The sequence below is a fragment of the Serinus canaria genome, chromosome 3 (assembly GCF_022539315.1).
Source record: "Serinus canaria isolate serCan28SL12 chromosome 3, serCan2020, whole genome shotgun sequence".
Taxonomy (NCBI): Eukaryota; Metazoa; Chordata; class Aves; order Passeriformes; family Fringillidae; genus Serinus; species Serinus canaria.
Window position 1 is genome coordinate 57,729,003 of NC_066316.1, and position 13,937 is coordinate 57,742,939.

Below are 13,937 nucleotides of genomic sequence, written 5' to 3' on the forward strand. Positions count from 1 at the left end.
GTACTTGTAGCTCTGAATAATTTTTCTCAAATAAAAACCAAACCCATTATTTCCCCTGCCTTCAGACCCCTGCAAAGGGGGTGGTGCTGTCACAGTTGTCACTGTTTCTTGTGACAAAAAACAGACAGCTTTCTTCTGACTTACAGGAGAATTGGCTGAGGAGGAGAAGAATCAGTCCATATCTGTGTCCTTTTCTCTCTCTTGGCTATGAAGGAAGGCTGGACAAGCTGGGTTTAACTTATTCCTGGAGATATTCAGTAGTGGGGAATCTTCCATGTCCATTTCCTTGGACAGCCTATGCAGATATAACACAGAACTAAGTATTTGTGGGGTTTAACATTTAATTTGTTTTTGTTTAATTTGTATCTTTTCTTGTTGATTTATAAATATGACACCTGACCTACCACACCATATAGTAAAGGAGGTCAGCACCAAATTGGCCAAACCAGAGCCCTGGATGATTTCTTCCAGAGTGTAGCATTAGCTGAGGTTTCCAGAGGATCTGTACATTACTGCAGCTGTGGGGGATGAAGGCAAGGGAAGATGAGAGGATCAAAAAGACACGACTGGAGAAAATAGCAGGGTGATGAGGAGATACCATATTCAGATCTGACCTTTTCTCTTGCCCTAGCACTTCCTTCACAGTATCCCTTCCAGACAGTATGCAAACTGTCTTTATTATGTTTGAGGTCCTGTTATGGAATATGCAGATTCCAGCAGGAATCTACATTTTGGCAAGACCTTCAGGCCTTAGAGGAGAGTATCATATGTTTGAAAAGCAGTACAGAGACCATAATCTACAAGCTTTTTGTGTGTTATGGACACAGCTAAACAATAAATCACACAAATGCATGGGTTGTTGCAAGATTAATAGGGCAAAGCTCTAGGAAAATATGGCACAGAGCAGAATCTGAGTGTCAGGGGTATCCTGGTTGTTCCTTTCTAGTGATTGGCTCCTGCCCAATCACTAGAAATCCTGCTTTGAACTTTACAGACATTGAAATAAGCTAATTAAAAAGGTCATATTGAAAGAAGATCCCACAGGAAAAGTTACCATAATTTTCTGTATTTTCTCATGTTGCTTGTAGAAGTGACCTTGACAGTGGGCATGTGCTTACGTTGCTTCCTTACAGGGAAAAAATACAAATTTTTTCTTCGGTAGTGGTAGCCCAAATTTTCTCTGTGTTTTATTTTTCTGCAATACATTTTGCAAGAGAAATGAGTGTGGCTGCACTTCTCAAAGTGTGGGTGAGGTTTGTCCAGGAAAGGCTTGTCCCTAACCAAGGCAGAACACAATGTAGCACCGTGATGGAATCCATCAGCCCTTAGCAGCACACAGCACAGACGATCAAGTATCAGAACAGCCCGACTGAGGGGACTTTTCATCCTTTTCACACCATTGCTACTGCCCTGAGGTAAATGTACTTCAGAAGAGAGAAGGGCTAACTAAGGCTTGCTAAGCACCAGCCCGATTCCCTTTCAAGGCCCCTAGGATAGAGCAGGCAATCCCCAGATTGCCTCAGGAAAGAGTTGAAAGCCTCTTCAAGGACACCTTCTGCTTCTTCAGCTCCTGCACAGGAGATGAGAGACTTCTGTTCTTGTGGAGAAGAAACTATATTTTAAACTTTTCCACGTAAACTGTGGCAATGACTGGTGTCTAAGATTGTTGGAAAACCTCAGAAATCTTCCCACTTCTCAGGAATTTCTGGACTAAGGGGTGTGATCTCAGTCATGGGTATACATTCATTTTAAATTGTTTTAACAATCACAATGCTCTCTGATACCCGCGGTAGTCTCAAGCAGATACTTTTATATGCTTTGTCACTGTACTTCTCAGAAGGTGATTTGTAAATCTGTTCAGTGGTGAGGGAAATGAATTAAAAACCTTTTATTGTAATCAGAATTTAATATGGTCTAGCAAAATTGCTGTTCACCTGAGATATGCTATCACTTTCATTTAGTCTATCACATCATTCCAACAGCATTGCCTTGAAATAATTACTGAAGAAGACAAGCTCTCATCTGCGTAAACCACAGCAGCATAAACTCATTTACTGCAAATTAAAACAGATGGAAAATTGCTGTTGCTTTTAATATGGCTGGACAAAAAATAAGATTGCAAATCTGTTAAAAGAAAATGCAAAACTGTGGTTTACAATCTGTTCTAAACAAAGTATTTACAGCACCCCAGTAAAAATAATTCATACCAAGGAATTAGAAACTTTAAAAGAAACACCTTTCCATAAAAAACCATTGGATGCCTGTAGACAGGCCCAGGGGAAAAAAAATAATTGAACAAAGATTTCATTAGAGTAACTCAGAGAAAATACACAAATATTGAAACAACAAATAAAGAAGGTTCATTCTAGAAGCACACCTATACATCACTACATGGAAGTGAATCATCCCACTAAAACTAAGGCTACTTGTCTACCTAAAAATAAAACCCAGTGTCTGCAGTGGTTTGTAGAACTGAGAGTATACACTCTAACACAGAGTGACCTGCCATGGTCACTGCCATGGCTCTATGGACCTGCCATGGCCTGGGCTCTTTAAGCTCAAGACCAGCCAGGCTGGGGGCACAGAAATATTTCTTCATGCACACAGACTTTTTCCTCCTAGGTCTGTTAGTACGTAACAGATGTACCAGAATTCCAACTCAGTTTTAACAACAGAAAGTACAGGTTCTGCTCTGCTGGGCACATTTCCTGGGTTCTCAGCATTGTGCTCTGCCTGCACATCTTCCAGCACTTGCACAAACGTAGTTTTGAAAGGGAGTAAAAATTGAAGGCACACTATCTGCATGAGATGTATTTAATTTAAAGCAAGAGTTAGACGTATTCTCCTTATTTCCAGAATTACTTTAGCTGTTTTAGTTGGTTTATATGATCCTTCACTTAAAAAAAAAGAAAAATATATTCTTCCTCCTCCCATTCAGGAGGGATTGGCTAAACAAGGGACAACATAAAGAACTCTAAGTGTTTTGAGGGAACAAATACATGGTTTTGGTGTCATAGTGTTGTTTAGAGGGGCCCTGTGGATCACCCATCCCACTCCAAGTTCAGACTGTGATCAGTGCTGGAGCAGGTCAATGTGGATTTAGTCTGGTCAAGGCCTGGAAATCTCTACAGATAGGTAGAAACCTCTACCTCAAAGCAACCTGCACCCAGGCTGCTCTGTGCTCCAGGTGGGCATTTTGTTTCCTAATGGCCAAGCTGAACACTCATCTTGCTGCCATTGCCCTCTCTTGCACCTTCTGTCCCCACTGGGAAGAGATTGGTTCTGATGTCATTGTAGCTCTTGATCACAAAATCATAGGCTGCTGTTCAACTGCCTTTGACCTCCTCTTCATCAGATGCTCAGATACATGCTCAGATGTTCCTCTTCATCAGATGCACCAAGCTCAGCTCTTCATACTCTCCTTAGTGGTCCTGTGCACTAGAACCTTGATGCATTTCACTCTGGCTCCCTCCAGTTTCTCAACATCTTTCATGAGGTGGGTGGCCAAAATTGTCCCGCTTTCCACATCCTACTTGACTTCACCCTATGAAATAATAACATGAGAAATGATCTCAAATGATTTTGAAGATGACTTTGTCTCATGATGTCCCACTGAAGGTGACTATAGCTGATGATGTTGCTTTCAGAGAGCTGGCTTCAACTTGAAGCAGCCAGGAAGGAAGAAAGGCCTGAGAGAGAAAAGTGAAATGAAGAAGCAGATTAAGCCAAAAATATCACTCCAGGGAGTAGTGGAAATGTTGGAAAGAAGACAGAGGACAAAAACAAAGCTGAAAAAGAAGACACGACAAAGACCAAGGGAGCAGTATAGGAAATTACACCCTAACACTTCTGTTACACTGTGATCCAGACAAATGTAGACTAATATGATCTACTTAGCAAAAGGGGATGGGTAAAGTTTGAAATCATTTAAGCTAAGAAGTTTCATTTTCCAGAGAGGGGAAAGCCAATGGCAAAAAGAGTCTTCCAAATAATTGTCTTGCTCTATATCATTGAGCATGCTGCTCAGGAGCTTCATGATGACAGCCCTTGAAATACATCTTTTATTTATTTCATTTACTTCATTTATTGTCCCTTTATAAGTCTGCAGGAGAATTACATTCCTGTTTTGGAGTGGAAGGTCCAAAATACCCTCTGTTAGGGATTTTGTCTCAGCTTTCTGTGCTGCTCACTTATACTAGCATACCCAAACTCGCCTCTGCCAGCTGACTGAGGAATGACTTAATAAGGGGAATCAATCTGGAATTTGAATTGGCCCTCCTGGAAATGCTATTTGAAGTCTTCCAAAACAATGAACAAATTGTCCATACAAGGACTTCCTCTAAAAATTACTTCATTGCATTGAGGGCAGTACACGACCCTCCCCACAACTCTGCAAACATCTGACTAACAGCAACTTGCTCAAGAGAAAATGAATAAGCAGAACTTCACTTTACACAAGAAGAACTGTCACATTTTTGGACTTTTTCCTGGGTTCTGGAAAAAAAAATCACATGACAAAATCAAAGGAGTGAACAGCCCTGACACCACGAGGGTTGGCAGTGTACTCCAGACTAGATAATGTTTACAGAAAGATGAGGGCTAAATTTCTGTCCTGTCAAATCCGTGCATGGTAAAGAAATGCCTTGGCAGGCAGGATCAGAAAGGGCTTTCATCATGTTCGCACCTTGCTGCTGTGCATATTTCCCTGGAGTTTTTGTAGCACAGATGTATCCCAGAGTTTTTGGAGGTAAAAGAGAACAAATTCCTCTCAGAAAATACAGCCTGGAAATAGCTTTCTCTTTTTATAGAAGCCAGAGCATTGTTTATTGATTCTTGCAGCCCAGAATGGCTCTACAACACTGCTATTTCCGTGGGATGTTGTGTTTGTGAGACCTGCCTTCAGCTGTTGTGCCGTGTTGCTATGTGCAAATGCTGACAGCTGGTGTGTTTCACTCCAAATTAGTGCCTGCCTTTCACTCCGGAGTGAAGTAATACCTAAACACAGGGCCAGATTCCAGTTCTCTATGGAAATGCCCCCAAAACAAGTGAAAATACTACCAAAACACATGCTTTGTACCCATTTCCTGATCAGTCACACGATACTTCCTCTTTCTATATGGAGTTCCCCACACACTCCCACATTAGTTCCCTTTTTTTTTTTTTTTTATTTTTCCTTTCCTAGCAGTCTAAACATTTCACATTGTGAAAAGAATTTAGCATCTCAGCAGTTCCACATTTCTTGTAAGCTGGCCCTACAGAAGTGTCAGGATGCTGAGCCATGCTCTGGATTACGGCACATAGCCTGGAAGCCTGCATTTCTTCCCGTGGAGCCAATTCAGAGTAAAATGGGATTTTGAAATCTGTTTCAAGATATCCTGTGAAAAGGACTGTGTCTCACAAAACAGGACTTTTTACAAGTTGATCGCTGTAATACATTGATAAAATAGTTCTTAATCAGTTTAGCATTCTTAAATTGCTTAAAGAGCATTGCCTCTTTGTTCCAAGCAAAACTTCTCATGGTCCAGGACCTCATTTCCAATAATAGTTTATGCTAGATACCATTCAGAGATGTCTCACAGTCTTCAACAGTGCTAGAACATCAGTTGGTCACCTAAAACAATAGCTGCATTTTTTTTTCTAAGTAATCAGTAAAGCAAAAGAAACATGAAAATAAATGAAATAATATTCTCAAAACACTCTTGATAAAGGCAAGTGAGTGAATGACCAAAGCTCAACTTCATTATACGTTTTTTGTGAATTTGAATCATCCATTGATGATTTTGCAAAAAACTAAGTTATCCCTAAATTAACAGGGATTAGGACTTGAGAGACACTGTTAAAGGCACAAGATACTGAGAAATGCCCAGAGAAGTTTATGCCCTTTCCTGGCAGCCACAAATAGGCTTATACAACAAAGTGGGACCTGATGTATCAGTCTAATAATATTCTTCAATGTTTAAAACCACCACATCTGAGAATAAAAATGTGTATAAAGAGAAAACACTCATTACATTAATGAAATAATGTTGGTTCTCACCGTTTCTAACCTTATAATAGACTTTTCCTTGCTCCAAGAACAAAACACATTTTGTTGTTAAGCTGTTTCTAACAAATATGTTCACTGGTTCATTAGTCACTACTGTACATACAAGTATGTTTCAGTGAGCACAAATGCATGAATAGGAGTCATTTTATATTATTCTATGATTCAACTCATACAGCCAAAGTGGCTTGGAAGTTCACTAGTTGTGGTTGCAGCACATAAAGACAAACATACTTGAAATAATCAAGGCGAATGCTCTGGGATTTCAGTAGTTACAGACCTTTCATCAGTGTGACCTGAGACTTCATGAAAAAGTTGAAAGTTCTGTGTATGCTGCTCAACAGAGTTAAACAATCTAGAATAAATATGTATTAAATTAAATGCATAGTCACAGCTATATATATATATATATATATATATATAAAATACAAAATATGAGAAAACTGTGGTCTGCAAAAAGTAGTTCATAATGCTATCTCCAGAAAAAGCTGAGCAAATTTTACTATCCTATAGTATCCATTTTGCAACAGATATAGTGAAATCAAAATAGGATTAGGCAGATATAGAGTTACTACCCAGCTGAATCTGGCATATCTGTGTATTTCATTCTTTCACATTTCAAACACTGGCACTAACAGTTTTTCTTCCTTTCTGACAAATGTCTTTCCTTTCTGTTGCCTGTGTCTGCCACTAAGCACTAAGGAACTCAAAACTGTGGATCAGGTCAAAAACAGAGTGCTACTTTCAAACCTCATGAAACTTGAAAGAAGACAGCATTTGACTTAGATCCCAAGTCCTACAGTTCTGATTTAAACCACTCTTTTGAGTCAGTCAGTCTGGGTCAGTCACCAAAGGAGCAAAACTGCCGTCTGGTTTTGCTTTGGAGGAGGTGGGCTATATGTCCAATGAGTTGAGCATGCGATTGAAGTCACAAGCCTCACAAACTGTTTATTCTATTTCAAGCTCATCATATGACAGTGACCCAAGTCATCCAACTTCTCCATCTCCTCATTCTTTAAAATGTCACTGTTAATATTTGCCAGTTTGAAGGTTTAAAGGGCTCATGATAAAAGCATGCATAAGTAAAAATCTTAGCTGAGTGAAAATTATGAAGAACAGCACTAGTCAGAGAGTTCCCTATAACTAGAGAGAAATCCACAATGCTATGTTTTGAAAGTGACTAAATGCTGCCATTGGCAACTAAATTATGCTTAGCCTTTCTGCACTCAAGCTTTACATTTGCCCTCAGTGGTTCATCTGTCTACACTAGTGCGGAACACCAAAGGCAGAAAATCTTGTTTTCAACCTACTACCTCATTGGACAGTACTTTGCTTCTTCTCTTTATGTTTTAATTTCTTCACCTGCAACTTTATCTGTTTTTCTAAAGAACTCCTCTGTCAACAAAACACAAACAGCTTAGTAATGTTTCCTATATTGCAGCAAGCTAAGGCATGTTCACAAGTCAGAGTTCCAGCACTCAATTTTTCTGATGCTCTATTAAAAATATATAGAGATTGTTGATTCTCTTTCTCATGTTCTTTCTTTTATAAAAAAAAAATCCCTAAAATAAAATTCTGTAGTGTTATTAAGCCTGTCTTGTGTGAAAGATCAAGGCATTATATTCAGCTAGGCAGAGAGGTGTTGTGGTCATCTCACTGAGGGTATAGAGATTAGTGTCACACTGAGAATTATGTACCAGCCACTAGTATTCACTAGTAATCCAGTAAGATAGACCTGCTCTTCCCCTTTCCTGCACGTAAGAATTTTTCTGAAAAAAAAAATCATATTATAAGATTCTGAAGGGAGCATTACAGAAGTATCACAACTACTTGGAGCATGGCACACTTGCAAATCTGTATTCCTTTTTTTAAACAAGTTTAAAATAACAATGCAGTGAAGGTATGTAAGATCAATAACACTATGCCTTGCCCACTAAGTGGGCTGGGACATGTCTGCCTCCAGCTTCAGCTGTGCCAGCTGAAGAGGCTGTGCCTAGCTGCTCATCACCTGGCTGAGTAATGCAAGTCAGTGGGAGCTCCCACATGGAGATCTGCCAGCTGATCCAAGGGTTGGTAACACCCACCATGTGGGTGCTGATGAGCAGATGCAGATGCACGGGGGTGCAGATGCCTTTGCTAAAGGCTGGAAAGGTCATATACTCACAGCCTGTGGTCCACTGCATGACTGTGCATGGGTGGGTGTCTGTGCTTGTCAAACCTCCTGATTATTATCCTTGAATTGAATGAAATTTTGGAGATAGTCAAATATGAGTTAAGAGGAAGAGACAAGAAATGTCAGAGGAAAGGTTGTTGGACATGATATTCATAGCAGCAAATGCAAGAGTTGTTACACAGACAGCCAGATTATATGGTCCAGGATCTTCTCTTGGTCTTGAAGCCTAGTAAATCTATGGACAAAACACCTGAGCTTTTCTTTATGGAGTCGCACAAAGCAATTACAAAAAACTATTTAGTTTTTTAGCAAAGGCAATTTCTAGCAAAGTAAACAAAATCTGTATTAAAGGTTTCCAATTTCCTTTGGTAAAGGTGTTAAAAAAATGGACTGACTGGAACACTACAAAGAGATTCATGGTGCATTGAATGACTGAACAGGTTTGAAAATGGCATCTAGAAATGAAAAGATAAATTAATGCTGGGAATGTTTGTGGCTTTTTCCTTCTGTGTATGCCTATGAAACAGCTGTGGGATTTCTTTGTCTTACTGTAATATTCTTTGTGGTGATCGTGTGCTGTGGGAAAAGCACTTTCCTGGCATTTCCAACATGTTTGATGGTGGCAGGTGATGCTTCTAGTTGCCAGTTCAATGTGAATATGGTTATACTTCCTTCCTTCCCCACAAATCTAGATTCAGGTCCTTCTTGGAACAACAGCCTTTTAGGTGCCAGTGTTCCAAGTCCCCCATTTTTCACTGTGATGGGTGGCTCCTGCTGGGAAGGGAACCAGGGCTATAGTAATATCAGATATCTCAGTGGCATTCCTCCAAGGTACAGCAAATGCCTCCAGTGCCTGCTCTGGCTCTTGCCATCCAAAACTGTCCATTTACAATGCATGTAAACCTTACAAATAAGGTTGGCAGATATGGAATACGTATTGCTGTACAGATATCTTAATCCAGATACTAGCATGGGAGAAAGTTAGCTCTGCATTTAATTTTTGATTCTGTCACAGATCTCCCTTAGATGAGACACATTGACTACCCTGTGGTTCAATTCCCACCTTTGTAAAATAGAACTAATATTTTCACATCTCTCTGAGATTATATCAGGCACAGTGCAAGGCAAGATAATGTCAATTAATTTCAAGAAAACTGGTATGTCTTGTATAGCCACTGCAACACACAACCACACAGGGCTGCTAGTTGGAAGAAACATGTATATTCCAACCTTGAGGAGTGCTAAGAGTTATAACAATGTTACAAGTATTCTTTCAGGTCCATACCTAAACTGGACTAAGGCTGGGAATCTCGGGCTCTGGCTAACATGTATGGTGTTTACACTTGACACAGGACTTTTTCTTTTATGTAAATATATATAGGTCAGGAATAAAATGACCAGCTCTCTCAGCGTGTGTTGACAAAATTACTCTCTAAAGTGATTCCACATCTTTTACATGTAAAACTTCAGAAATAAGGAAAAAAAAATCCACTATTCAAATCAGCCTCTACTTATCTGTGGGTTTCAAAACCAAACTCCTTCAAATATACAGTAGACACTGCCTGATTCAGGCCACAGATACAGAGTTGCTTTCAGGGTGCCTATCTGTCTCTTCTGACCAAGGAAGGTACATTTGGTGAGTGTGTGGTCTAACTTGAGTACCAAAACCTAAGGAAAGTAAATATATTATGAATGAATATATAAATATTTTTACTCCATTTTGGACCAGTTACCTAGGGCAAAATTAACACTTCTTCCTTTACTCTCTATCTTAGATTAATTAGTCTACAGTCAGAAAAGCTGTAATAACCCTACATTCATCTGGGTTCTGCAAGTGACCCAATATCTTCTAAAATTATAAATCACTAAACACAAATCACTATAGATAAAGCCCTATTCTTCATGCATATTTTGCATCCTTCTGCCCAGGACACCTTTTAACACTTCTTGAAAGAAAAAGTCCTACGAGGAATATTGAAACTCAATGTAATGGCAAGAGACCGTTACCATTACCATTATCACCAAGAGGAAAAGCATTGACACCTGGCAGTGTGTGTCTTCCTTTATCAGGCCTCTGTTTTCACATTGCCAAGAATCGAACTTGTTTTGAATTAGGACCCAGCTGAACTTCTCTCTAGCAAAAATTCCTCTCTTTGACAAATTCTCTCACTATTTGCATCATTTAGTACCTTATCTCCAATGTTGCTGGAAGACTTATGGGCTTAAAGAGATCTTTTCTTTTAAGATAATGAACGGATGATGATGACAATCATGATGATGGGGGTTTTGTACACACATAAAGGACATTGAGATATCATGATAGCCAACACCTAGTGAAACACAAGATGAAGAGATAAGAGAACAAGAGATGACCTCATGGCTAGGTTAGTTCAACTGACATTAGTATTTCAGCACATCTATTTTATGCAAGACATGCAAGGAAACTTGCTCAGATTATGCCCTTGTCCGAAAATGCATAAATGTCCTTCTGCTATTATACTTTAAAAACTAGTTTTGGAAGAAAAAGTCTGAGTGCAGGAGTCAGCTGACAGTGTAGGTTTACACTGTTCATTCTGGAGCTCCTCACATAAGACTGCTTTGTGAACAAAGGAAACCAGAAGACTGAACTCATTGCATCACTAAGAATGTTAATTTTTCTCATGACTCGTTTTTCATCACTTTTCCATCATATGTTTTCACCTCCTTTTCCATATTAGCACTATTCAGTTCTGCTAAGACCGGATCCTGTGCAGTCACAGCACATTAAATTTCATAATATCAATAATGAATTTAAGTATCTGTCATCCAGTGTGGTTTTATGAGGACTCTAAGCTAGACAGACTACACAATACTGCAAAAACTTTTACTAACCTTGAGGTGGCACACTCCCAGGAAGGCATACACAGTTTTTCTGCAGTCATCCCTCTCTGACTGCTACAGGCTGAAATAACTGCAACATTTTCTCATAAAGTCACAGTGACAACTGTGTTAGACTCAAATCCATGTGCTGGGACTAAAATGGAGCTCAGGACATTGTTTATCAGCTATTTTAACTAGAGGTCAGTTTATCTAAAGAATGCTGTAATTTTCCACTGGTTTCTACAAGGATGGGAATTACTTTTTTTTTTGCAGCACAGCCCTGCATCACTCTATGATCCTGTGAGCATAATCCCTTGGCACTAAAGCCTCTTACTGACAATGCAGTAAACCTGCCCTGTAAGCATCAGAAAAGGGAAATAAAAGATGTTCCAAATTTGTATTTCACAAAATATGACACTGAAATCAATTAGATGTTTCCAGATCAATAGGGGCTTCAGTCAATAAACCTCCTGTCAACACAACATCTGGAAGACCTGTTGACAGCATTTGAAAGCTCCTGATTTAAAATCTCTGTTGGGGTTGTTATTAAAGCTGTTACTCAGTTACTTAGCTGTTTGCAGACACCATTTGTGGGGTCAGCATGAAGGTCTTGACTGAAAGTTTTGCACATAACACTTAATTACAAGGTCAGAGACTTTTACTCGGGATTTACAGGAGGAAAATAAAAGCTTCTGAAATTTTGCTTCAGAGGACAGATGCTGTTAAGGAGTGCCATTGTCTTCTATAGTTGGGGGCTGTGTCATTCCTGCAGTTCAAACCCTGAACTTCTTCATTTAATTAACCCAAAGCCAAATACTGCTGGAAATATTTGCAGAATTTGAAGAAGTTTCCTTCCAGAGTCAGCCATGTAATTCTAGGAACCTGCTGTATCCTAAGGTCTTGATTCAGCAAGATAAGTAAGCTGGAATTCATTTATGCAGCATGAATTCATTGCCAAAGTGAAGTTCAAAAGTTATCAGAGAATTGAATTCCTGAAGGATTGAGGCACTGAGTTCCAAATCAGACAATGATGACAAGTACAGAATCAGAAGGGAGCTCACAGGTTCATATGGGCTGCTGAAGCCTCTGACCTTCCTGAAGGGCAAGAGGGAGAAGTTTCTGTGTGCCCCAAAGCAGTGTCAGGAAGGACTAACACCTGCCTGCCCATCACAGAGGAATAAGCCCTCCAAACAGAGAGGCTTTTTTAGGAAGACGAATTTACACAGCTCAACCACTGCTCAATGTGCTTTGAGCAATACAGGCCCACGCTAGTGATGAGCTGCTGTTTGTTCTTTAAGATAAATCAATTCAGATCCCTGCTGGCTTTACTTCAGGTATGTCCCAATCTCTGAGTCAGCAGGACCCTGGGGTGACCCATACCAGTAAGCCAGCATGTTGTGTCTGCTCTGCCCTCTGCCTAAATGTCCCATGGTTCCAGCAGAGTCTATGTCTTTCTGCATCTCTCACAGCCTGGATGAGGGGCTGTTTTGAACGCTGTCATGGTGAAGAGCTTGATGAGCAATTGTTTACCTAGTGCTACTTTTGCATGGAATACATGTACTTGGCAGAGCCAAATGCTTCACATTAGGTTACAAATCAAATCAGTTCTCCTCCTTCTTGCCATCAAGCAGCAGTTCCTGGAGTTTTCTGGTACAAATAAAACAATATCATGCCACTCAGAAGTGCAGCATAAGATTGTCAAAAGGTGAGTATGTGCCCAAAGTCCATGCAGGTCAGTCTGGGTTACTGGGTTAGCTGTTCACTTATCATTATCTAATATTGCAATATGACATGAGAAGGAAAAAACAGGCAACTATTCAGGGATATGCTTCAACCCATCCCTGGCTTACAGGGATTTGTGGTACAGGAATATTTAAGGTCAGATATGCTGCCTGTGTAGTTAAATCTTGGGTGGTTTTCCCTATTGATTTGTCTATCCATTCTTGAACTCACCCACTTTTTTGGAGTATGAACATCCCAGGGCAAAGAGTTTTATAAACTTTTAGTATTCTGTTTGTGGAATCTCCCTTTCCCTTTTATTTTCAGCTTCTACCTTCTTCTTTATTACTATTAATTTTGTTTTGAAAAACTCTTAATTTAGAATTCCGGGACAGTTTGTCATTTTTTTAGGCTGAGGTAGAAAAGTAACATGAGTGTGGAACATCACTGTGATTCTTTGATTCTTTTCCTGTATTTACTTTTTAGCCGTACAGCCCTAAGTCATTCTCTATACAAATTTTTGATGCAATTTATTGAGATATTCTGATGCTCTCCCATAAGACATGGTATCTGAGAAACGGGATCTTTGATTACTTGTTCCTTTCTTGTGCTCTCTCATGCCTTTCAACTGTTGAGGCTTGCTGCTTGCATAAGGAAAAGTTTAAAAATGCAACTTTAGGACATCCCGGGCTTTGGAGAACTCAGATTAACCAGCTTAAAACGCTGCATGAATTTTAACTGATAAAATAATAATAATAATAATTAGTCCCTTGGGTGGCATTCCTCCCTTCCACGTTAAGAATATCGTGGCTACGAGGCACCTCGAACACGGGGAGAGGGCGAGGGCCCTGCCGGGTGCGGGAGCTGGCAGGTGGGTGCCGCACGGAGGGACAGGACAGCGGCTTCCCGCGGCGGGGCGCGGCCGGGGATGCGCGGCGCCGGGCCGGGCGGAGGCGGGCGGCGGGGGAGCGGTGCCGTGCGGGCGGGGGGCGCCGCCGGGGCGCTGTCGGCGGAAGGCGCAGGGTGCCAGGTCGGAGCGGGGCGCCGGTCCCGCCTCGGCGCTATCCGGCCGCCGGGGAAGCCCGGCCGGTAGCCGCAGCCCCGCGCCCCCCGCGGGCAGCAGCAGCAGCCCCCGCCGCGCCT

The 13,937-nt window shown here is 40.7% G+C and overlaps 1 protein-coding gene across 1 annotated transcript in view; it reads left to right on the forward strand.

Annotated features, from left to right (window-relative positions):
• Positions 1-13,887, forward strand: part of LOC127059344 (translation initiation factor IF-2-like) — a 61,621-nt gene extending 47,734 nt beyond the window's left edge. Inside the window, exon 4 of the mRNA XM_050971884.1 lies at positions 13,595-13,887. Within this exon, the coding sequence (XP_050827841.1) occupies positions 13,595-13,887 (293 nt within the window). The remainder of the gene's footprint in view (positions 1-13,594) is intronic.
• The last annotated feature ends 50 nt before the right edge of the window (positions 13,888-13,937 follow it).